Source organism: Diorhabda carinulata, chromosome 2 (assembly GCF_026250575.1).
Source record: "Diorhabda carinulata isolate Delta chromosome 2, icDioCari1.1, whole genome shotgun sequence".
NCBI classification, from domain to species: domain Eukaryota; kingdom Metazoa; phylum Arthropoda; class Insecta; order Coleoptera; family Chrysomelidae; genus Diorhabda; species Diorhabda carinulata.
Genome location: NC_079461.1, coordinates 34626833 through 34653649, shown reverse-complemented (window position 1 = coordinate 34653649; position 26817 = coordinate 34626833). Strand labels below are relative to the sequence as shown.

At 31.1% G+C, this 26817-nt stretch overlaps 2 protein-coding genes across 2 annotated transcripts in view; one reads left to right on the top strand and one right to left on the bottom strand.

The window, feature by feature from the left end:
* The window catches only part of LOC130903971 (uncharacterized), a 39990-nt gene extending 24863 nt beyond the window's left edge, over window positions 1–15127 (top strand). Inside the window, exons 2-5 of the mRNA XM_057816439.1 lie at window positions 4752–5090; window positions 9076–9334; window positions 11109–11299; window positions 13075–15127. Of these exons, the coding sequence (XP_057672422.1) occupies window positions 4752–5090; window positions 9076–9334; window positions 11109–11299; window positions 13075–13343 (1058 nt within the window). The 3' untranslated portion in view covers window positions 13344–15127. The remainder of the gene's footprint in view (window positions 1–4751; window positions 5091–9075; window positions 9335–11108; window positions 11300–13074) is intronic.
* Window positions 15128–17010: 1883 nt separating this feature from the next.
* On the bottom strand, window positions 17011–26753 carry LOC130903966 (transport and Golgi organization protein 6 homolog). The gene is made up of 5 exons (XM_057816428.1): window positions 26418–26753; window positions 24125–26112; window positions 22004–22202; window positions 19681–19832; window positions 17011–17333 (listed from the first exon to the last, which is right to left on the bottom strand). Exons 1-5 carry the CDS (start codon window positions 26473–26475, stop codon window positions 17037–17039), a joined length of 2694 nt encoding a protein of 897 aa, XP_057672411.1. The 5' UTR covers window positions 26476–26753; the 3' UTR covers window positions 17011–17036.
* Window positions 26754–26817: the final 64 nt, after the last annotated feature.

Genomic DNA, 26817 nt, shown 5'->3' with positions numbered 1-26817 from the left:
AAATCCAAGTCATAGACAATCATCGCGCGAAAATGTTTTAATTCCATTTTTTAACCAAGATGAATGACAACACGTTCTGGGTACGTTCGTCATGTCAAATGTCAAACTTCATTTTGGCACTGTCAGATTTGACCTATTAACATCAGTGTTGTCATATCTCAAAATTTAATTATTCATTTCTAATACTAGAAATAAATTCTGTGGTTCTTTCTTCGTAGCTCTATTTTCTTTGAGTTATTTTATTGAATATTCCTTACTATTTGCATACCTTCATAACCTTTTCTTGTTACTGTCGCTCTTGATATATATACTATATTATAATATCCCTGCAATTTTTAATCTTTGGTTCGACGTATTATTTACTATGGTAGTATACAATAGACAATAGATTTGCTTGTTTTAGTATGTTCCAGTGTCATTTTGATAAAAAATATCTTTATCTCTGCAGTGATACATTTTTAGTTTTCCAAAATTTCTAAATTTGAATTTGAATTCTAATTTTTTTCTTAATAATGTGGAAACATCAGAAAATTGCTTTTGGAATAATCTTTTTTGATATGAAAAATCAACTACTGTTAACGAAGAAACTTTCAGACCTTATCATTCATTGTCTGTCGACAAAACGTAGTCTTCTAGTCTCCTACTAGATTATATATATTTTTTTTTTCAAAATGGGATCTGATATCGTACGAGACAACCGGAAATAAGTCTCAGGTAACATTATTGGGTTTTGAGAACAGTGCTCAGAGTATTTGTCTAAAGATTATCATAAAAATATGACAATTGACAATAGGATTAATTTTAAACAACTCTCACAAAGGTATGATTATAAAATAAAAAAGAAACAATCTTATATAGTTATTATGGGTACACAATAGTTAACGTACCGGAATGCTTTAAAATATACGAGGCATGTTCTTTAAGTAAGTACCGTTTTCAAGTACTGTACATTAATCTTCTTTTCGACGTTGTCATACCGTCCAACTACCATTATAATTTCGTGTTGACTACCACTATAACACAGCCGCTTTGTTATCCTTGTTGTTTCCGTAGCACTCACCGCCCAAAAGCTTTTACAAATAAAGGAACTTATAGTACCTACTGGACGCTAGATCAGCCCTATGGAGAAATTGAGTTGTTCTCTTCGGATTTCTCTTGAGCAGATAAAAAAATCGGTGTCACTAGAGAATTACAGCTAAATAATACTTTTATCCAACTTTTATTTTGGATAGAACGTCGAATTTTTCTGAATATGACATTTTCTTTATGTCCCAAAACTTGATTTTTCGGGATGACGATGTTAAATCTATAGACTATTAATTTTACGTAATAAAGGTAACTTTTTTTCATCAACTACAAAAATCACCGCCTTTTCCATCGTACAACAAAAGGAAAGTGAAAGTACTGCCCACACGTTTGGCCCACGGGTGATTTTTTTGGTACCCAACTTTTCTATCCTCTCTTTCGATAGTTTAAACGTTCGATATACTTGAGAAATTTGTTCAGATATAGACGAAGGGACGTTGTTAATGCTTTCCTTATCAATTGTGTTGATATAGATCTCACGATGATTGTCGATGGCTATTAGACCAGATGTAGGTACACCGACCATAAAAATGTAGACGCCAGATTTCAAAACATGCTTCGAATAATAGCCTTAATGTAACCAAATGAGAAAGTATCATATAATTAATGTGATATACGTTATATGCAACAATCGATCTTCTCCTGAGCACTTTATCTATGTATAAATGAGCTAGCGATTGTTTGGCGATAGAATGCAATGTCATTTGTCAATTTGCGACGCCGCCATTACAGCGTTATTTACGATAACGATGGTATGTTCCAACCTAACCTAAGTCGGAACCTAGTAACTTGAGATAAGTTAGGTTAGGTTATTAAATGACTGTCATTACTATTGTTATCGTGTCCTCTATGAAAATGTCAATATTTTCAGACGAAACATACAATAAAATACTCAGTGTCCATACTACACGAGGTTTTATAGTTTACTTAAATCATAGTTTAAAATACTATAGGATTTTTTTGGAAAATATAAACCGGGTTAAGGTACATCACTTATCAGCTGATTGTGGATCTTAGATTGTGGATTTAGAGTTTCCAAATGTTGGGTTCAATTGAAAATTCATAGTGGTCGAATCTATAATTTAGAAAATATAAGTTCTGATTTCTTCAAACGTCTATAACTCAGAAACGAGAGACCGAATGAACAAAATTTTTTGTAATTATTTAGTTTAGGTTGCATACGCCCTATTTCCTTCAAATTTTAGTAGGTTCTGGAGAAAATTATGCTGATTAATTATTATTCCTTCACATTCTTTTTCGATGATGAGAATTTAGATAGTTTAGGTAAGGTTAGGTTAGGTTAGGTTAGGTTAGGTTAGGTTAGGTTAGGTTAGGTTAGGTTAGGTTAGGTGAGGCTAATACTCAAAATATTGAGCGATTTTGGCGGGATGTTCGTGATAACATACCTCGTTATGAAAGAACAAAATCTCACCATCGTCAGTATTTTGGGGAATTTCTATTTAAAAGACATTATTCATATAAACAAATAGAATTGAAGCATTTATTGAAGAAATGTCACGAATGTATCCGATAGAAATTGATGATTATTTGTACGTGTAAATAAATGATTGTTAAAAATTGATTTGTGTCATTACATTAGTCGTAATTAATTATATTTAATGTTGAAGTATTTACAAAATATCAATTATTCAAGACATTTTCCAATGTTCAAACCATAAAAACTATATGAAGGAATGTTTTCAGCGCCCAACATATTTATATCTACTTTTTCAACATAAAAATCTGTATAATATACTAAAATTTCAAGTAAATCGGGCGTATGCAACCTAAACTAAGTAACCAAATTTTTTTATGTCACAGCAGTATTTTCACGTCATCTACTCATTCTCGGGACACTCTGTAGATACGATCGTGTTGAATAATGTTGCCAAATAATTCATATTTTAGTTATATCACTCTCAGCTTTTGAATATTTCCTTCGTTTTTCTTTAATTTTATAATCTGTTATAAAACTACTTCTTACTTTTGATTTTTTTTTTTACTTTTTTTCCTTTTGTCCGATGCTTTTCCAACAGCCCTCGTAATACACAAAATATCGATAGTTTCGTTTAATATATAATTTATTATAAAACAATATCATTTAAACAGTACGCCAGTGTATAAAATATGGTATTACTGACCCCAGTAATTAATCTTTAGTTAACGTTCAATTGTTTTATGTCAGCTTCATAAATAATTGATCTTAATTACTTTGTGATCTCTAAATATAATTTCTGGTATATCGAGCTTAAAATACACCAACGGTTAACGGCATTTGTTCATTTATAATTACCTGTGACGTTTTTCTTTTGCGTTACCTACAAAGTTAACTAACCATTTAATTAGCCACTCAAGATGAAGTCATTCAATTCGAGTTATTATGAACGTTATAATGTCAAACTTAGATTTTCTTGCATTCTCCATTCTAAAGTAGTCTTCATAAAGATTGCATCATTCATGAATGCGCGATACAAAATTCTTCAAAGCGATTTTAAACGTTTTTGAAAGAAGTGGATGGCCAATTCTCCACAACTATGAACGTTGATTGAACCAGAATTTAAATATTATCACGAATTCATATCTTTTTTGCGCAAATAGAGATAGTAGAGATAGAGAAACTTACCATGAACATTCTAATTCATTGATCTATATGAGTGATTGCTCTAAAAAACAAAAAATTCTTACATATACATTTTTATTTTCCACCTTTTGTACAGAACTGCAAAGTTAGGACACGCCTTAGCTACTAGTACTTTGTCATTAGTTTTTCTTGGTTCGTTGTACTGGTACGTTTACCACAATGGATAATATTGCTGGATCCCTGCAGCAGCTTTGTGTTGGATCGTGTCTATCCTCTCGCAATGGATCTCTTTCTACTCCTCTTGGTACACAACATTAATTTGTTAGGTTAGGTTAGGTTACTGAACATTAAATTGTTAACAAATATTTATTTCTTAATGCGATATAATCATTAGTACTTAATAGCGGCGCCAATTTAATTTATTTCGTCAATAAATCATATTGATATGCCATTTCAGATAGCGATAATAATTATTTATCAATATAATTTATTTATAAAACAAATAATAATACATACAATAAAACCACGATGTCTTCAGAGAATAAATAGTATTTTTCGTTGAGAAAACAAATCCTTTCGCTTTATTTCCATCGCTTTTTGAATTTATTCGCCCTCTTCATTTCCAGTGATGAAACTTCCACTTCCAGTAGCCAAACTTGGTTTGGCTACTGGACAAACTTGTATATTTGAACCTCTTGTAAGTACTGGACATCATATCTCATGCCAGGTATTTCCATTTATCTTTACTGTTTGGGTTTTGGGCTCATTCTTGGTGTAGCCTCACTAGTTCATGTAGGACACCCAAAAGACACCGTTTAACCGTTATACCTCTTATAACAAATCTGCTATAAGCAGATTCGGACTTCTGGGTTTTGTCTTGAGCGCCGATCGCTCTTCTTTGAACCGTTCAAACGTTGATTTCTCTCAACTTGTGAATGAGAGCATGCCATGAATTCACGGCTCTAATGTGAAACCGCCTTTACATATTCAGTTCCATTTCTGCTTTACTAAGTCGCTGTATTTGATAAGTTTATTTAAATCCCGCACCTAGTTTATGAATATAACTATTTTCTTTATATTCCAGATATAAAAAATCTAATGGGAGAACCGGATTATAGACGAGTTCGTTTGCATTGGGAAACCGATTCAACGGCATTAGCATCAGACGGTTTCAATGTCAGGTATTGCGAAATCCAAACCTGGGGTTCGCAACGGTGTAAAGTCCAAAACGTTCCCGATTTCTCCGAAAATAATTTGGATAAAGAGGAGGAGGTTAAAACGTTTAACGCGGATATAAAAGGGTTGAGAATGGCAACTACTTATTCGTTCGAAGTGAAAGTTGCTAAAGAAAAAGGTGAACGAGAAGATAGAGCTGATGGAGATGATAAAAATCAAAATATTATTGTGATACCTACCAAAGGATGTAAGTAAATTTCATATTTACTAATATTTGTAGTGCTAAACTAGTGTAATTAGACCTGACAACACTGCATTTTGATGGTGATTGGGATGGTGGGATGACTGACTTCAAGTATTTACGTATATACCAGAATATATGGCATTTCCCTCGTATACATTTACCGGCTGTGTATAAAATTTCGATTTTATTATGTTCAAATATGAAATTTTTATTTTAACATTTTTGTGTACTAGTGAAAGTTTTATTGTCACGGTTTCATAAATTTGGTTGTCGCCTAGTTTCAGGTCAGGCGTATGTTAAGAAAATGGTAGAAATTTTATATAAATACATATCTCATTGATAATTAAGTTTGTTATTTACTTTAATAATACGATTACTTTCATATTTTTAACAATTTCTGTTAGAAAAGATCTTTATTTGTAATGATAACAAACATAGAAATTAAAAAAAAATTAGTGATTTTGTAAATCTAATTTTGTACGATCAGGAGGCGAAAAATTCAATTCTACGAGGAAGGTCCCACTAGTACTACATCGATCAAGAAAGAAAACAAAAAAAATTTTGAAAAAAAAAACATATTTATTTTCCCTTTTAGCTCCTTACAATCCAATAAGTTCAGATCTGATCCTCACTTCTTCATTGTTGGAAAAATCTTTGACCACTGAGCCAGTTTTTCAAATCTGGGAACAGTTAATAATCCCAGAGAGCTATATCTGGCGATTAGGGTGCTTGAAGTAGCAATTCAAACTGTAACTCATTAATTTTGGCCATTGCAATAACAGGTATGTGAGCTGGTGCATTATCTTGATGAAACAACACTTTCTTCTTAACCAAATGCGGCCGTTTTTGCTTGATTTCTTCGCTCAAACGTTGCATTATACTCGTCGTTGATAGTTTTTCCTTTCTCAAGATAGAATTATCCCAAAAAACCAACGACATGACCTTACCTACAGATGGAACGGTCTTTGACTTCTTTGGAGCCGGTTCTCCCTTTTCAGTCCATTGTTTTGATCGTTCTTTTGTTTCGGGTATAAAGTGATGAACCCACTTTATGAAACTGCGTGGAGAATGTTACCAAACACTCGATGGAAACATCATCACGACGCTTTTCGTTCACTATTGATTTCTGCAAAACAACGTGGCGTTTTCAAACTTGGAACATATATTGTATAGATTGTGTACTTTCTAATATATTGGCAACTACCGCCATCTCTAGGTTACTCCAAATATTTCTGAAACGATCCTCGTATGGGGAATTTAGTTTAAAAGAAACTCCCAACTTTTCCCTGGTTTATTAATTGCGTAAACCACATTGCTTTCGAATTGTCGTCCGCCAAGTGATTCGTTCAATGAACCAAAGAAATAATAATCGCATGGCGATAAATCGGGACTATAAGAAGGATGTTCCCCAACCAAAGCGTTCAACGTTTGCATGATATTCGGTACGACGTTTTTTAGCAACAATATCGCACTACGGATTGCAATATCGCTTCGTTTTGATCTGTAGTCTATAAGTAAACTAAAAAGCGAGGCTACGCGGTGCCGGTTGTCCTCTACGCTTCCTAACAGACCAGTGAAGCATCCTGTGTAGGCATTTTTACGATCCTAAATTTTTCACGCGTTTATTCAAAAATGGTAGAACTTGAAGTGTTCACACAGTACAAGGTTGGTTTAAAACTAAAAGAGAACCTTTGGGTTATTGGCTTGACATTTTGTTCCTGCTCAAATGAGCTAGTAAGAGCTGGGGCGTGTTGTTTTTTTAGAAGCAACCATCGAAAACAATAACACTCCATACCCATGAAATTGTTTTCGTAAAATGAAAATACTTTTCATGAAATAGATATTCTTAAATTAATCTTCGACCTCAATTATAAATGATTCTTTTGTGTAATTTCTTTAATTATAATACTGGTTATTAAAACTTAAATATTAAAGAGTAGAAAGACATAATCATAAAATTTATAGTAGTGCATTAGTTTTGAACGGGAGTTTGTATTTAGTAATTTCTACCATATGTTTTATGTATTTATAAAACAGTTAGGTGTTATTGATTATAAATCAAATTAAATTCTACAATAACTACGTATTTAACGTCAAAATTAATGACATCGATAATCGTTAACGAAATGTATAATGGAATTAACCCAATTCGTTTGTTTTCGTTCAAATTAAGAACTAATTAATAACGGTTAATGTTAGAATAAAAAATAATAGATCTTCGGGTTACGTTTTTTCCTTTTTTTTAATTAAAATTTAGTTATTGTTGATATTTTTAACAAGTTTCTATTAGCTACAAATGTATTTATGGACTCTACCGGTCAATCAAAAGTTTTTGCCCACCCTATAGTTTACGTACTACATTTTCCCTTTTTTATAAATCCCTTCATCCACCCTTCATCCAAAACATCCCTAAACCATCAACGAGCTTCAGTCGTATTTTTATATTTATCATACAAATCCGGGTCTTTATTTGACCTTCATACAAACGTCAAACTTTTACTCATCACTCCATAAAACTCGCTCCAACTCTTCATACGTCCAATTTTTATGTTCATTATCCCTCTGGAAACTCAATATTCGACTCAAATTTCTGCCCAACGAGTGACTTTTCCAAGTTGGGAAATACTTACATCAATTCGGCATCGATTCGACTTAATACAACCCTCTGACTGTTTTACCCTTTCTCCAAGTAAACGATATAGACCACGTCCCAGGGAACGATGACCATCACTATTTCGGACTATGGGATATAAATTCATAAATTCTTAGACTTGGTCTTGGTCTTGCATACTTAGGGGTCTTGGGCTTGCTGCCTCGTATGTGGTCTTGGACTTGCACACTAGGTCTTGGTCTTTATCTTGCTCGTCTTTAGCTGGTGTTGGTCTTGGTCTTGCATCCTTAGGGGTCTTGGTCTTACAGCCTTATATGTGGTCTTGGACTTGCACACTAGGTCTTGGTCTTTATCTTGCTCGTCTTTAGCTGGTGTTAATCTTGGTCTTGCATGCTTAGGGGTCTTGGTATTGCAGCCTCATATGTGGTCTTGGACTTGCACAATAGGTCTTGGTCTTTATCTTGCTCGTCTTTAGCTGGTGTTGGTCTTGGTCTTGCATGCTTAGGGGTCTTGGTATTGCAGCCTCATATGTGGTCTTGGACTTGCACAATAGGTCTTGGTCTTGGTCTTGCTCGTCTTTAGCTGGTGTTGGTTTTGGTCTCGCACTTTTTGTGTATTATTATGCACATAGAATCACTTTTAGATCAGACATAAAATTCAGGGGGGACAATACCTCGTTGGATTCTTTTAACAGCCTAAATTCATCTATGAACTGTAGTGCTCAAATATTCGTTCTATATTGCATCGAACTCAAATCTGCCTACTCAGTGTATCCCAAAGATGTAAGATTGGTTTGATATCGGAAGTGAATACTGGCTAATTCATACGACCAATTTCAATCTTTTCAAAAACAATGTTAACACAATGGAAAGTGACCCCATGAATGCCTCAATGCTAGAGTTAGTCAACCTACTCTCTACAGAGATCGGTGACGTGTTTCTGGTAGTTGGAATGAGCAGATATCACACCAATCGCGAAAATTGAATCTTAGAAATTTGAAAGGCATCCAATGTTTGCTCCTCAATTTATTACACTCCTGCTCAACGTCAATCGGAGGAATCGTACGTAAATATGGATTTTGCTCCAAATTATAGCCTCTAGATGAAGTTGCTTCATACATATTCATTTCCTTTTTGATAATTTAGAACAATTTGTTTTCTTTGAAGGTATCTGTTACTGGTGACAGTCTTTTCATATTGGTTTTTATTTCAAGCTAGAGTTTTTCTTTTAATGCTACTCATTTTGCATTCCAGCAAATATTTCAGTTGTTTGCTTCGACTTTGGACCTTGGAATCAATTCTTTAGGATTATGAATACCACCTGGTAAAGATACTATAATTAATACTATCAATATCAACGTTTTTTATTTGTTTTTAGTTTCTGCCAAAGCGACGCAATGTCTACCTCACGCTAGTGAAATTGAAGTTTCAACGGGACCTTTCTTCGGAGGCAGAATCGCTGTAGAGGCGGCTGACGGGGAAAGATGCGCCATCGACGGCGAACCAGACAGCCCCCGAGACGTATATACCTTAAGAATAAACCACACAGAATGCGGTAGTCAGGTCAACGATACCACTGTTGCCACTTTTGTTTTGGTACAGGAAAATTTACCAATTTTGACGCACAGTACCAGGAGGTAAGTCGTAACTTAATTGAGTGCCTGAAATAGTTAAAATACATCGGTAGGTTTCTTGAAGAGGGTGCTTTGGGAATACGATGTATCAAATTTAAAAAATTGCCAACCTAGGTCTTAAAGAAAAGTGATATCCACCTTTCAAAAGTTCCATAATTATCAGAAAAAATTATTTCTAAACACTAGGGCGGTTTGAAGTTTGTATATCTTGAAACGCAATCTCAAGATTTAGAAAATTTCCAAGAAAATAGCTCTATGTAGAGAGTTTACACCAGAGGGGATTTGTTAAGGGGTTTTGAGACCGAAATATATGTTTCAAATGGATTACAATTGTAATAAATTCTGTAAACATCACTGGTAACGTCAATCAATCTATAACTGTTTATGTGGTCATTTCATTGCGAAATTCGACGTTCCGATGCATGGCATATAAATAATTAATTATTTATCTTTATTATGTACAGCGCATCATTATATGCAAATACGGTATTTTCAGAAACCACCGGAAATTCTTTTCATTAACTCGTTTTATTGTTCATCGACCAATCCGACTCTCGGTTCGGTTCGTGACCCAGCTCCACATCCATTCGATTTTTGTAAATGTTTTAAATTAAATAAAGGGATAGAGGTTTTTGTCAATATAAATGATGTACATTCACCTTTTAGATATCCAATTAAGACACAATTTCTATCTCTTCAAATAAGTGTATTCTTCTAAATTTAATTTTAATATCAATATAATTCGTTGTATTTATAATTTCAAGCTCAATTGAAAACAAATATGTTTTTAAAATGGTTCTCACTCCTTAAATTGGTTATTATGAAAGTTGATAATTACCATGTTTGGTTGCTATTCAAATTGTTGTGAATTTTTATAGGTTAGATTAGGTTAAGTCGTTATGCATAAAGTTTATTGGTTAGATTATGAATGACATTCAATTCTTATAGGTTAGATTAGGTTAGGTCCTAAATGGAGTTGAATTTTATAGGTTATTTAGAGTTATAGGTTAAGTACGGTTACTGATAGCGTTGAATTTTTTATAGAATTACTTTCTTCAGAGCAATATATGTTTTTTTCTAAAAATAGGCGTTTCGAAAGTGGTATACCATCGTTTTTAAGTTTTTTTTTGACATTTGCGTCCCTATCAAAAACAATTCCATAGTTGTAAAAAGAATATTTTAAGTAAAAATAATATTTGATTATTCAAATATGTTAATTGCTAAGCCAACAGCATGAACATTGTGATGATATTCTATATTTTATGAAATAGAAACAACTGTCATCAACATTTTAACAAAGCGTATTTCATTATATATTATTACGAACAATCGTCGACATGGGCCGTGGAATCGGTCCTGTTCGGTTGTGATCTAAAATGTGGCGAATCGTTTTGATATTTCTCGGCGCTTTTGATGTGTATTTTTTATAAACAGCATAAACAAGCTGTTTCTGTTGTATTTTTTGACTCTGGTTTCTAGAAAGGTATTTTTATTTGTTTGTTTTGGTATCTTCACATTCTAGAATTTTAGAAATGTTATTTCTAATATAAAATCGAGCATGTTTAGCGACGTTAGTTTGTTTATAATTAAAAGTCATAGTGAACGGAACGATAATAGAAAAGTGACCGATAGAAATCGTGTAAATAAATTAAAAAAAAAAAACATGACAATAGTAAAAATATTGAAATTAAATTTTCAGTGCCTATATACAGGGTGATCTTGTATATGTAAAGGCAACCTATACATACGTATACAAATAACTTAATATTTGTTTCAGATTTTTGGTTTTGTGCTCGTATCAACCAGAAACTCTAACAGTTCGTGCCGGTATCAACCTTCCGAACGGTGCACATCATCATCAAGGTGGACGGGGACAAGCGCACATCCAAGCCCATTACGAAGATGGAGACAACAACTTAGGAAGACGATCGAGAACTGGTCGTGTGATGCAAAAACCGGAAGCGTTAGGTAAGAAATATATAAATTTATGTACAATAAAACTTGAATCGTTTAGCGTTATTATATGGTCGGGTTGTATACTAAAATACAAGGTGCATCACATAAAAACTTGTAAAAACATTGATTTACAAAAAATTCAATTACCGTTATAATTGATGTGTGGTTGTTGCGTTCAAAACTGTCTTGTCCGTTATTATTATCAAACTTCTTTAACCACAACATCCCTCCAGTAGCGCAAAAAGATTATATGAAGTTGCATAGTTTATTTTAGTTTGTCTCTTTTTCAATATTTCGTTAAGTTAATATCAAAATACAAATTTTGTGTAATCATATCAAATTCAAGTCAAACAAAACAAACTACTCTGGGTCAAAAATCAAAATGGTACATTTCTATTTTAAAGTGAGGTATATTCTTCACTATTTTCGTTTATCTATGAAAATTATCGTTTTCTCTATGAAATAGTTAAATAGCGTATCCCGGCAAATCAATATATTCTAGGTGTAAAATCGAATGATATTCTTCAAAAGTACCAAAGGTTAACTGCTAATTACGAAGTAGTACTAATATTTACTGAAAACTTCTTAAAAAAAAACATAGAAATAACTGAGGGATTATTGAATAATAACCAAAAGATAATTACGAGTTAAGAAAAAAGCAATTAGTCAGCCATATTTGAATAAGCACGGAATAGACAAACGGAGCGTGACGTCACAGCCGCCATGTTGTTATAGTTCACTTTCCAAACAAAGTTTGTGGGGTAGTGTGTGTTCTTTAAAGTTATTTGAAAAATGTTTGAGTATTTTTGCAAAATTTATCGAAGTAAATACGAAAAAATCACAAAATAAACATACATCCGATCCTCAATGCAGTTAAAATTTTGTGATACCTGACCTGCGCTAACAATGGCGGTGTGTGACGTCACAACTCCTGTAGTCTGTCATATTTATCTAAAAATGGCGGCTAATTACGAAGTATTAATAAGTATTTACCTAATGTTTAATTAAAAAAAAACATAGAAATAACTGAGGGTTTATTTCTTAAACTTGAGTTATCTGGAGAATAACATTTATCTATCGAAAAATAATTACGAGTAAAGAAAAGTAGGGATCAGTCAACAATAATCACGGAATTATATTTATCTGAAAATATCTGTTCCTTGTCTTAGTCTTTACATATTATTCCTCTCTTTAATGTCAGTTTTTCTATGAACAAATGACGAATGTCATTTAGACTGTATTTGTATGTAGAAGAATAATCAAAAACAATGCGAAACCTTACTCAAACCCTCTATTATACTTTGTCTATGGAAAAAACTCTAAGTTAGGTATATTTAAATAAATAAATATATGATAATAAATGATTTCGAAATTTAATACTTCGAAAATGTATTTTGTCGTTTTTAAAAGGAGAAAACAACTACTTTCCTGGCTAATGCCTCGACGAATATTGAATTACAACCTCTCTGAAGGTCAATCAACCTTTTTGTCGATACTAACATCCCCAATGGCTCGCAATTGAAGACCAGCAGAATACATTTTCGAAGTATTAAAGTTCGAAATTCCCTCAAAAGTGAATAGTAGAAAAATGTTAATATCGACAAAAAGATGTAATTCAATATTCGTCGAGGCATTAGCCAAGAAAGTAGTTGTTTTCTCCTATGAAGAACTGCAGAATTCATTTTTGAAATATTGAATTTCGAAATTGGAAACAATTGCATCATCAAAGTTTGGAATTACTTACCAGAATTGTGTTATCGAATTCAATACTTCCCTTTTTGTTACAGTGAAAGAAGAAACTACAGCCGAACTAAAAGAACCAATATCTTACAAAAATAACTTCGTACCCATATTCGTAATAACTATGTTAGTTATAGCTGGAGTGATAGGAATAGTAGCTATAGCACTCAAGATCGTCGGTAAAAAAATAACTAAAGAATTTGACAATGTATCGATTGCCTCGGATCTATCGACAAGTAGTTGCAGTACCATTACGGACGTCGAAGCAGCTTGTGATAATAATAAAGAAGAAAAGAAATTACCTAATTTTATCTAATAACTAAAAGGTATTAATTTGATAAGAAAAATGCCGATACGAAATAATTTATTACAAAAATATCTTCTCACATACGGTACTTTCTTTAATAGAATTTAGAGGTTATGTCAAACCAAACTGTTATTTAAAAATTGACAGAACGGCATATAATTGAAGTTGTTGTATGAGAAGAGAGAGATAGGACAACGGTTTACCTCTTTCTATTGGCTATTTAAATTTTTGACGTCATGACGATCCAATCAGAACAGAGGAAAATAGAAATTGGTGTGCGAATGTTCTTTCTCTTTCTATTATCAGTGCAGGTCTACTTGAACAAACTCTATCTTTAATAATAACTCTATGAAAAATTCTCATCTCCGCGAAAATATAATTTTATTAATATGACATTTAAACAAAGTTCATATCTACGTATAAAATTGATACTATACAGGGAATAATAACGATAATACAGGGTGGAAATATGTTATGAAAAACACTTAGATTCTTCGGAAAATACAAGACATATATCTGATTGGTATGTGTTATAATATAAATCAAAATCTGCTTTGGATAACTGTTATTACGAAAAACTAACAGGTATAAATGAAAATTCCATAGAGCTTATATAGAAAGAGGGATATATGAGTTGTGTTGTACTATTGGAAAAGAGAGAAAGAGCATCAGTTTATCTACCTCTCTCTATTCGCCATTGAAATTTTGACCTCATGGCGATCCAATTAGAAATTAGAATAGAGAGAAACAAAAAGTGTTGTACTGACGTTCTTTCTCACTCTATCAGCAGTTCGGACTTACTTGAATAAACTCTCTCTATCCTTTATATTAACTCTATGAAAAATTCTCATCCCTCTTTGTTGGCCACTCGCTTAATAGTGATTTTAACAAAAAAATGTAATTGTGATAGAACTTTAATTAATGAATGCAGATTTAATTTTGTAATAAAAACATTGTACCAGAAGCAATATAAGAAAATAGTTGTTGGTATTAGATACAATGATAATGTACGAGGGTTGTCCATAAAATAAGATTCCCAAGGAACTGCGGACGCTAGTTAGGCGGGATTGGCAAGAACTTTGTGCAGCTTGATTCATTTTTATGTCTTCCGTTGAACATTGATTCCCAACTGTGTGAGATGTAAGGGGAAAAGTCTATGAGTGTGTAACTTGTGCGCAAATGGGCAGATTTGAATTTAATACCATCTCACACCACCCTTACAGCTCAGACTTGACCCCCAGTGATTACCATCTCTTCTCTGAGTTAAAGAAAAAGCATTGGAAAATAGAGGAAATCCGAGTTTTTCAAACTCGTTTTATTTAATGCCAATAAACGTGTTTTTCATTGTGAAAATTGTGGAATTTTATTTAATCGACAAGCCTCGTAGGAATAGAAGAATGAGTTTAGATGAATGCGCATCCAAAGTCAATTAGATTCCAAGTGTATCTAATCAAAACATCGAGGTGAATCGATAAATCAAAATAAACTTAACGCAAACTTTTAAATTGATAATTCTTTATTGTTTGAAAAACGTACAATGTTTTTATAAACAATAAAAAAAATATTTACTACCAATTTTAGGTACTTAACTTAAGACTATTGCATATTAACTGTGATATACTAGGTGTTGGATCGCACTGGATACTTTGGTTTTAAAAGTACGTACTGTTTTAAACACCGGGTATAGTATGCAATTGATATAATATATGTATTTATTTTGTATATTAAGATAGTTTAGGTAACGATCTTTTTTACGGATCTAAAGACTTAAATAAATATTTTTCTAATTAAAACCGTTGTTTTATTATGATGCACGAATGTCAACTGTCATTTGGGATGTACTACAACTACAGTTAATCGATTCTTCTGTTTTCATCATGGAATATAGAATCGTCCGATATTGTTGACGTTAGTCTTTTATCGGCTGAAGTACCAGTCCATGTAACTGTATGATATAAAGCCAAGACAAAACTTCTTTTTAAATTACTTTTTGACATTAGCAAATGTCAATTAAAAAAAGAAGAATGAACAACTATCAACCTCAATGTAATAAACAATTGTTCTAATCACTTTACATTAACATCATAATTGATAAGATAAGAGTTAATTATAAGAGAAGAATCATAGATCAACCCCATTCTATATTGAACATTGAAAGTTCAGGAATATCTATTTCTGTGATTTAATGACGTTTTTACTTTTATAAATGCTTAATTAAAAGAGAAGAATGAGAGATAACTGCGATAATCATTAAATTGGAAAAAAAATACGACGAATATTTTATTGATATTATTGATGTTTATAACCGCTCAATTGAGGTTGAAAAAAGAGCATGTATAAACCAATACGCAAAGACAAGTTTATTGTTTGAATGACTTGAATTTTCATAACGGCGAAAATCAAATTTAAGTAAAGAAGAATCAAAGATCAACTTCATTCTATCGAACACTGAACATTAAGAAATATATATTTCTATGACTTAGTGACGTTTTTACTTGTTATAATCGATTAATGTAGAGAAAAGAAAAATTATTTTTTGATGTTATGATGTGTCAATTAAGAAATAAGTGTGAAATTACAACTATTAACCTCAACAAAAACTTGATGTTTAATGAATTTATATTAAAAAATTTTACAATTGATGAGATGAGAATTAAAAAAGAAGAATCACAGATTAACTTCATTGTATCGAACAATATTTCTATGACTTAGTGATGTTTTATCTTGTTGTTGATGAGAAAATAAGAAAGACAGATAACTGTGAAACTTATAATATTGAAAAATAAAAGATTAAAACAAGTATTTTATTGATATTATTGATCAACTTTAATGTAATAACAAAAACGTCTTCTATTTTAACGAATTCATATTAACAATGGATAAAACTTTATTAAAAAAGAAGAATAAAAGATTAACTTCATTATATTGAGCATAGAACAATATATCTATGACTTAATGACGTTTTAACTTGGTTAATAAGAAGAATGACAGATAACTGTGAAACTTATAAAATTGAAAAAAAAAAGATTAAAACAAGTATTTTATTGATGTTATCGTCTTTTGCCAAGACAAATTTTATTTTTCATAATTTTTTGATGTTATGATATGTCAATTAAAAAAACAAGAATGAAATTACAACTATCAACCTCAACAAAAACTTCTTGTTTCAATGACTTTATATTAAAAAATTTTACAATTGATGAGATGAGTATTAAAAAAGAAGAATCACAGATCAACTTCATTGTATCAAACAATATTTCTATGATTTAGTGACGTTTTATCTTGTTGTAATCGGTTAATGAGAAAAGAAGAATGACAGGTAACTGTGAAACTTATAATATTGAAAAATAAAAGATTAAAACAAGTATTCTATTGATATTATCGATCAACTATCAATTTTATTGTAATAACAAAAACATCTTCTATTTTAATGAATTCATATTAACAATGGATAAAACTTTATTAAAAAAGAAGAATAAAAGATTAACTTCATTATATTGAACATCAAGAAATATCTATTTCTATGACTTTCCGACGTTTTCACTTTTTATAATCGATTAATCGAAAAAGAAGAATGACAGATCAATAGTAAACTTTCATTTAGTAATTTCTTGAGTTTTCAGGAGTATTTATTTGTTATGGTATTGGGACTATTAGGTAAAATGAATAAAATCAGTTTATTAAGCATAAATGTTTATTTCATCATTTTAACATAACGATTTTTTTATCAATATTCAATTTTGGAGTAGGAAATACAAAATTTTTCATGCTCTCGTTCAATTCCTCTAACGCAAGTTGTGCCTGCAGCCTCATAACGTCGTCTTTATCATTATTATAAATTTGCTTCAAAGTCCTGTAAACTGGTAAAATGTCTTCTTTGAAAAAAACGATTATATCTTGATCTAATCCGACAAATAACTGTCTTATTACGGTCACAGCCGCTCGACGAGCTTGAGGTGATTTATCAGTAGATATTATCGCATGTACACAAACTAATACCTAAAAAAATTGTTAAAAAATTTTGTCTTTATTTTAGGTCTTTTTTGATTGAAAATTGGTCTCGCTCATTTTCAATTAGAAGAGACTTAAAATTCTGACGATTTATCAACAGAAACATATAAAAAGGCTTTATAACTTTTTTTTGATTTTTACACTGTTTTCTCATAATTTCTTTATCCCAAAATAGACTTAAAATCTTGACGATTTATCAACAAAAATGTATAAAAAAGTTTTTATTGGTTTTTTCGATTTTTACACTGTTTTTTAGTAATTTTCTGTTTTGCAAGACGATTAATCAAAAAAATCGAAAAACTTTTATTACTTTTACCGATTTATACAATGTTTTTTCGTAATTTCTTCATTTTCCAAGAAGATTAATCAACAATTAAAAAAAAATTATGACGCTTTTCGATTTTTGTTTTCTCGTAACTGTTTTTTTAATTATTATCGTTTTTTAATTCTAATATTTACTATCTAATCGATTTAGTTTGCCCCCTTTTTACAATTTCCTGAAAATTTTTTTATTAATTTGACTGATTCCTTTATTAGCGCCCTTACTGTATATTTATTTTTTTTTTTCGTTTTTTTAATATTTATTTCCAAATTTCCTATAATTTTGCTGATTGTTATAATTCAATGGTTATCATTACTTTCTTTCGGTTTTACACAGTGTTTTCGTATTTCTTTATTTTCATCATATTTTTCGAGATTTTCGATATTTACTTTTCCATTTTCGAATTTTTTGTTTTATATTATACTCGATCTATCGAAGTAAAAAGTATTTATATATACTTAGAAGCATGATTTGAATTAATATAATTGTTATAACAGTAACAATGTAAATATAATTGAAGAAAAAACTTGAAGAGAAGAATTGGAATTCTTCACAACTAGCAGCTGTGACCAAACATAAAAACTCATCCGAACACGATACGTTTTTCAACAGAATAAACATCAAAATCAGTATTTGATCTGATAAAAATCACGTTTTACAACCAAATTCAATTTATTTTTTGTCAATTAAACAACCGCAATGATTCAATTCCATACAATAAACAGATAATTAGTTGACAAAAACTGACACTATATTGTCGTTTGGAACCACACGTAATACAAACTCAATAAGTCGTGTGACTAACTAAGAAAAACAAGATTTTTTACGAAAAATCGATTTTATTCATTCTCGACGTCGTGCTCGTAGAAGGATTTTTCTTTCGCTTCAAAATAGGCTTCAGTTTCATCGATTGCTTCTTCATTTGAGCTGAATTTCTTACCGAATAGCCAGTAGTCACTGGGGGCCAGATCTAGACTAAACAGAAGCAATTCCTTCAATTCAAACATCGGCTTATGAATCGGTGCCTTGTCTTGATGAATCATTGGTTTTTTCTTCGACATATGAGGGATTTTTTCCTTGATTTTTGCATTAAAACGATCTAGATCCATTTAATATTCGCTATTGATTGTCTCTCCCTTTTGGAGATGAACAATATTCCATGCGCATCCCAAAAAACCTTCCAGCTGACGGTTGTACCTTTGGACGTGGTTCACAGTTCAGATGATGATCGTTTTGATTCCGGAGTGAAGTGATTGATACCTTAACGACCTGAGCGATCTCACGTAATTTCAAATTACGATTGGATATAACCAATTTGTGGACTGTTCCCTTCAATTGGACCACCAGAACGTCCATCATTATCGGTGCCTGTACGATCGCGTTTAAATTCAGCAAACCAATAATTAATGGTTCCTTTCGATGGAGAAGAGTCCCGACAACACTTTTAAAGTCATTTCTGAGCTGGTACGATACTTTTTTTCATCAAGAAGCAATGATAAATTAACACACGAAATTGTTTTGAAAATAACTAAAGTAACTTCACTTAAACGGCCGTCACTTTTTTCTGACTAATCGAAATAGTGTTGGTACTTCATAAAAGTCATTTGGATTTGACAATGACAGCGCCATCTGTGTGTCAGTCACGCGAATTATTGAGCGATGGTATGTAAGCGTTAGGGTACTATGAAAAACATTGAGTGATGAGTTTCGAAATTTGACATAATGTACAATTTACAGAATAAACCATTAGAAGAATTGCTGATCAAAAAGCATGAGCTTCACATTGGTTAACCTTTTCACGAGACGGAGCAGTTTCAGGATGATATTTAGCTAACTTTTCCTCGTTTTCTCTATTTTTTTTTACCATCTACTAAATTCAGTAACTCGTAAGTAACACAGCGGTATTAATTTTTTAATCGATTAGTAAATAATTTGTTTTAAGGGGTTTTGGGGCTAGTAGGTACAATTTAATCTCAAATATCATATAATGTAAAAAGATCTGGCGCAATTTACCTCGGTAAATATTGATCCTAATTTATATCCAAGCACCCTACATATTTCACCCAAATTAGATAAACTGGAGGATCTTATCAAATCGTCATCGTCCTTGGCCCCTATTAAAAACGTGTTGAGTAGCAATGGCTTGTATTGTGGTGCCATTTCACCTGAGGTAATAAAAAATTAAATATAATTATTTGTTTGTATTCTATTGATAATTATAATCACGTATTTAACCTTGGTATCTGAGTGATTCAAAAACTAAAGTCCCAATCAGTAGCGGCGTTCTTATTAGTGAATTCTCTAAATCTTCATGTTGGCAACACTTACATGGAACGCAGTATTCAATCCGTTCGATCGGAGCAGTGTTGCCACCTCAATTTTAATAATGGGGGATGTTACTAAAGCCAAAAAGGGCTAAGGCAACATTTTGTTCTAATACATAGTTTTTAATTTGAATCGCAATCAAACTAAATCGATGCAGTTCGTTGGGATGAGTGCAACGCAAAATTTTTCGCACTGAATCATTAAACAATGATTTCACTTACTGTAAAAAGTGCTAGATCTAACCCCCAAAGGGGTTAAGTGGCAATATTGGATCGGGAAACTGCATTTTACCGGGAATCCCCAATCACGGAGACTTACTCAGCAACTTTGTCAATTCAAAACGAAATTGCTGAAAACATGATAACCTTACAAAAGAGACCGCTGATAGAAAGACCAGAAAAGCAAAATTTTATTAATTCTATCAAATGAACGGTTATTTTTTGATAATAAAGTACTTGTCCCAATCGTAAAACCCAATCGTATCAATTGAATAGCTTGTGCTTTTTACTTCAATATCAAAGAGAAGACGAAGAGATTAAGACGTAGGGTTTCTTTTATAACCTCAAAGTGTTGACGTCTGTCAATATAATAACGTCATAAAATATGACCAGTCAAAGTCAAGGCTAAGCTGACAATCTCAACGCGCATAGCAATTATGGAACAAACGTGGGGTCTTCTGGAGCTAGGGATGAAAATAAATGCAACAACAAACCGTACCTACGCGTCAATACAATATTCCGTCCAAATCGGTGATTTGGGAGAGATACAAGGTCTAAAACTAGACTTGTTATACGCCGAAACTAATTTCAAATACTAATACTACTCAAAATATGAGATCCTGTCTTTGCAATGACAACCAATAGGTTATGCTATGTATGGTCGGTTATGCTGTTCGGAGAAGAGAGCCTCTTAAGGCCAGGACGATCGACCAATTGGATGCATACGAAATGTGTCTTCACTGGACATGTTTCAAACGAGAATGTACCATGAAGAAAGTCAATTATTAACTACCGTAAAATGTCGGAAAGACACCATATTTTGAGAGGTAATAAATATCGTCTAATCAGATCATAATAAAAGGGTAAAAGGGATGGAAAGTAACAGTCGTGGCTCAAAAATCCTCGAGACTGAGCCGGGATAATAAGGGCTAGTAAACTTTTTCGCTTGGCTCTGCCAAGGTGATCATAAACGTCAATAAGACTGGACAAGGTTCATGAAAGAAGAATAACTTAACTCACAATATATCCTCAGTGTATTGACACTCTAAATCACATCAAATATACCTACTTAAATGATTGATTTTAATAAAATAGCCTTAAAAGTCCTTTTTATTTATTAAGCGGCGAAGATTGAACAATTTAAAGATAAACAATGACGAATATGCACTTAGGGGATACTCCTCAATTATATGTTACATACATCTGCAAATCGTTCTGATTTTCTTTCAACTCGAGCCAAATCCAACAAAAATTGTTGGCGCATGAAACAAATCGTTGCCTGTTTTATCTGAATAACTAGACATGTCGCCACCGTTTCATTAGAGCAAGGAAGAACGCTCAATTCTGAATGGTACACCATCATTTGTTTGCCAGAAGTGGTCGAAACAATCAGGGAAACCAATCGAATCATTCTCCACAACTACAACGCGAGCTTCTACACATCAGTTCAAAAAAAAAACGATTTTGAACAGTGAAAACATCGAATCGATGGGTCATCCACCGTACAGTCATTGTTTGGCACCCTTATTTTGTGTTAACGTGTATTAACGTGTTTCTAAATCTGAGGAAGCCATTGATTCAATGAAATCGTACGTTTTGAAGGTTAGAACGCATGCAAAAATTTATTGATCTTAATTGAGACGATTTTGAGAAACTATAAAACCATATACAAATATAAATATTTGTTTTTTTTTTGACTGTATGCAAATTTAAGTAACAGACCTCGTAAATTTTCTGTTTTTATAATTATTTGAACCGTGAAAAAAAAATAAGATGAAATATACTTCACTTACCCAATACTTTAGTAACTTTCACTAAAACTTCGCCTAATTTCATCCTAACTTCCGAATAATCTACATTATCTTTCCTAGTTGTATCTAAATACTCTTCACACAACAAATTTAAAATTTTATTAGGAAAAATATCCGCCATCGCCGCTAGTCCATTTATAGCATTTAAATAAATAAAAGAATCCTTATCTGTTATATTTTGCTAAAAATCGTATTTGGAAATTAATCAAACACTATACGGGAAAAAACGTCACTACGTTACGGTACTGACATTATTCATTTTCTCTCTCGTTCGAGACACTTTATCTACACTGCGCATGCTTCATGCGCGCAGAAATAACTGAAACGCTTAAAGCATTCTCAAGCACGCGCAGTATAGATAAAGTGTCTGGAACGAGAGAGAAAATGAATAATGTCAGTACAGTAACGTAGTGACGTTTTTTCCCATACCAACTGTCCATATAGGAGTATTACATATATGGATAAAAGTCCCTAAATTCGTTCAGTTGGCGCAACTGCTTATATGTCAATAGATTCTACGATAATTTAAACAAAAATATATATATAGCCTGAAAAAGTTTGCTTTTTTATGCAGAAGAATGGTTAAACAACATTTTAGTAACTTCATAGTTTAAATTTTTGTTTAAAAAAATTGAAACAAATCAATTTATATAGGTATAATTTTTTATCAGCTTTTTATATAATATGAAATTGCAAAATCCAGTACAACATCGTAAATCCGATCAGATTTTTCTGTATTTTAGGAACATTCAAATGCATTTATGGTAGCGCCATCTATCACGCTAACGAGAAATCATATCGCATTACCTAATAATGTAAACAGGGAGAGATATACATAAAATATAATAAAATCCCGTTTAATACTGCACAAAAACACATTTATAACATAATAATAATAAAAAAAATTAATACTTTATAAAAAACAGTTAAAATAACATTGATAACAGTAATAATAAAGAAATATGGTCTCGCCATCTAGTGTCAAATAGTGAAGCTAAAAATTACGATACGAAGGAATCAGTCCGGATTTTAGATATCCCGCGTTTTAGAAGTTGTTCAACAAAAAAAGTTTCCATTACTACATTTTCTTTCATGTTATTAAGAACTCCAAATGTAGTTTTCCCATTATATTTTTCGTTGTATTGACGTTCGATGTCCTTGATGAAAACATTGTCCTTATTCTTCTGGATGTACTACTAAATAATAAATGCCAAAAAGAAAAGGGAATCGAATGAAGAATTGCCAAAAGTAACAGCCTTAGAAGAATATTAACATCGAAAGAGATATTCAGATCTACGAATTTATAAGACAATGTTTTAACCCATCCTAACATACGCTTTTGAAACTTGGATAATGACGAATAAAACGTAAATAGAAATCGGAAATTTGGAAGAAAAAAATAATAAAAATTTTTGGAGGAAATCAGACAGTTAGAATGGGAAAGAAGATCAAATCATGAAATTTATACACTCACTGTATTATTTATTAATCACATTTTTACATTTAGTATTTACTTACTTAAGCCCCTCGTATTTTCGAAGCATTGAATCGTTCATCAATAGAGATAATCATAAATGTGGATGCTATAGGCAAATTGCTGGAATCAGCCTTAACAAACCCGGGCTCTAATCACGTTGGTATTATTTATTTTTAAAGAAAAATGATTTATTTATATATATAATTAATAAATAAAAACTTACAACAACACACGCTACGTTACAGGTAGCTATAACCTCGTGATCAAGCAGACGACTGTTCAATGGTTTTATTAGATCTATGACGTCACAAATGAAAACCAATGAGAATCTTTGATTCTTTGAATTTGAAATTTTTGCGATTTTCAATTATATATTTAGATATTACTTTTTCATTTTTTATTAAATATTTCACTTAATGATATTATTTCATATCAAGAACTTATAAAATAAACAGAAAAATACTTTCTACTATCAGTAGATGCTGGATGACAGTTCCGCCATCTTATTTTTTTTGCGATATTTTTAACTTTTAAATTTATTATTTATTATCATAACTAGCACAAAAGCAAACTTTTTAAGGATCACAAAAGAAATTTTAGAACAAGGATAATTTTTTTTGTATTACCTGTAGAATGTTGAGAACAAACTGTTTTCTCTCCAAAACCTCCTTATCCTTCTTTTCTATCAGTTTGGTTAAAGTTAACAAACCATGTCCTCTGGTAGGTAACAGACAATCACAAATATCATCGATAGCTTTATCTAATTCTGATCCGTCTTCAGGTTTCTCAATTTTATTTCCTTCCAAGCATTCCAATATGTTTTTAACCAAATATTTCGTTTCGAAATCTTCAGATTCATCACGAATTAATTTCAACGGTTCCAATAATTCTTTGAAATATTTCTTATTATCTTTTGAACAATTTGATAGTAAATTATCGAGGATCATGAGAATTGTAAACATTGATTCGGATCGTACTTCTAAAGTTCTTTTAATATATTTTACAATACCAGTAGGGTTTTCGTTTAATTCTTTTCGTATGCATTTTTCTGCTGCTAATTCAGCTAATAATTTATAAACAACTATTTTTCTTTCTAAATTAATATTTGTTATAGATTCTTCTAGTACTAAAAGATCTTTACTAGATTGTTGGAAATATTTTTTTTCGTTTGTAATACAATTTAGGAGGTACCAGAAATATTTGATTAATAATTTAGGTTTAGATTTTAGTAATTTGTACATTCCTTCACAATTATCTACGGATGAATATTTAATTGATTGTTCATATGATTTGATTTTAATTTTATTTATTTCAACTTCAATTAATATATCGTTTCTTATAGGTGAAATTTCATTTGATTGTAAATCAAATAAAAAAATATCGAATATATTATTATCTAGTTGTACTTCTATAAAAAACAATAACAGATCTCTTAAATCATTATTCACAGTTTTAAATATTGAATTTAATGTTAATATATAAAATTTAAAAGTGACATTAATAATTGGTTGAAGTAAATTAGCAGGTAAAATTAATTCTTCTGTATTATTGTCTATAAAAAGAGCATGTAACATCCTTGATGTAAATTCAACTTTTTCTGTTACATCTTCCTGACAAAATTTATGAGATTTATATGTAAAATGTAAAAAATTAGCAATGATATTTTTAACAAAAACTTTCTTACATAATTCTGGATTTTTTTTATAAAAAGTTTTTGTACAATAAGCGAAAATCGTTTCCATAAAAGATTTGTTAATTGATTGCTTGTGTAATAAACCAATCAACTGTTTACATATATTTTCTTCAAAATCTGGGAATTTTTCACAACTAATTATAAGTTTTGAAAAAACTTCTAATATTTTCCAATTTTGAGTGTTATTATCACAATCTCCGAAAAGAGATGTTACCACAGTCTCAATTCCATCTTTAGATCGAAGGATGTTAGTAAGATCTTGAGATATTTGTTTTTTAAACCACAGTGGGGAATTTTTATGTAAACATAACATATTTTCTTTAACGAAAATATGTGGGTGAATAGTTTGTTTTAAATAATCCAAAATATTCTTAAATAACTGTTGCTCTAACAATAACTTTTCATATATTTCTTGATTTATTTCGTCACCATCAGGTTTCTTTAACAGACAATAAGAAATCTGATATAAAGCTACTAGAATTTCTTTAAGGTTCTCCGGTAATATTACAAACCTCAAAAATGGTACTTTAAGATATTCTGTCAAGCCAAAAGTTGTACATTTCAACACATTATAATCCCAATAAATATCTTCAGATACAAAATATTCAGATTTCATTTTAAACGGTAAATTCGGTTGTAGTTTTGTACATATTCCAACTATAACTAGATTTTGTATAAAAATTTTTAAATCTTTAGTTTCTTGTACACTCAGAAAAATATCACCAGAACTTTCTGATTCTCTCGATAATAATTTCAATATATAAAAACCTAAGCAAATATAGTTCCATTCTAAATTCACGTTTTTTGAAAAATTCAACTTAGTTATATCTGATATACTGCCTAATATATATTCATGAGTTGTTTGTAGTTTTTCGTAGACTTCTTTTAGTCGAGTATCAAGGAAAGATGTATAACTAATCCCTAAAATAAATAGAAATGTGTCACATTTAATTGATACAAAATTATTTGGTGTAAATTTAAGAAGTATTTTTCAATTTTTATGAAAACAATTATAATGTGAAATAGTTTAGAAACAAAAAACTATTTACAAGAATAAAAAAAAGCATTCAAAGTTAATTAAATCAGAAAAAGTAATACAAGTTGATAGTCCCTCTTTACTAAATAAATGCTTATATTATCGTCTTAAGATATGTAATTATAAACATAAACAAATAATGTTAGGTTAGTTTTTAAATGTAATCGATCATTTGGATATGACGATCTACCTTTTGCATTTTCCAAATTTAATATTCTTAAGCACTTGATTAACTTATTTTTTTCCATATTTTAATAAAAACAATTATTTAAAACACACTTTTAACTTTAACTTTCACACTTAACCTGACACTAATCAAAATGTTTAACCTTTAAAAATCTAGTATTGCGATGAACATTTTACCTACAGATTTCAATGTAATAGTTAAATTTGAACTTATCAAAATATGTCTTAACTATTAGTTAATATGTGTAATAATTAGTAACAAAAGTTAATATTAAAATTTGTTTGAATATATGAAAATAGAAGTCGCAGCAAGTATGAATTACAACCTAGTTACAAAAGCTTCGACTATTCTATCGTAGATGACGCCACATATATATATCACTTATACGTTTTGATCTTACTGT

Coding starts and splice junctions, on each gene's coding strand:
- LOC130903966 (XM_057816428.1), bottom strand. CDS start 26,475: ATGGAAAAAAATAAGTTAATCAAGTGCTTAAGAATATTAAATTTGGAA. Junction 22,203..24,124: donor TTGTTCTCAACATTCTACAG/GTAATACAAAAA, acceptor TACGATTTTTAG/CAAAATATAACAGATAAGGA. Junction 19,833..22,003: donor GAAAGTTACTAAAGTATTGG/GTAAGTGAAGTA, acceptor TTATTACCTCAG/GTGAAATGGCACCACAATAC.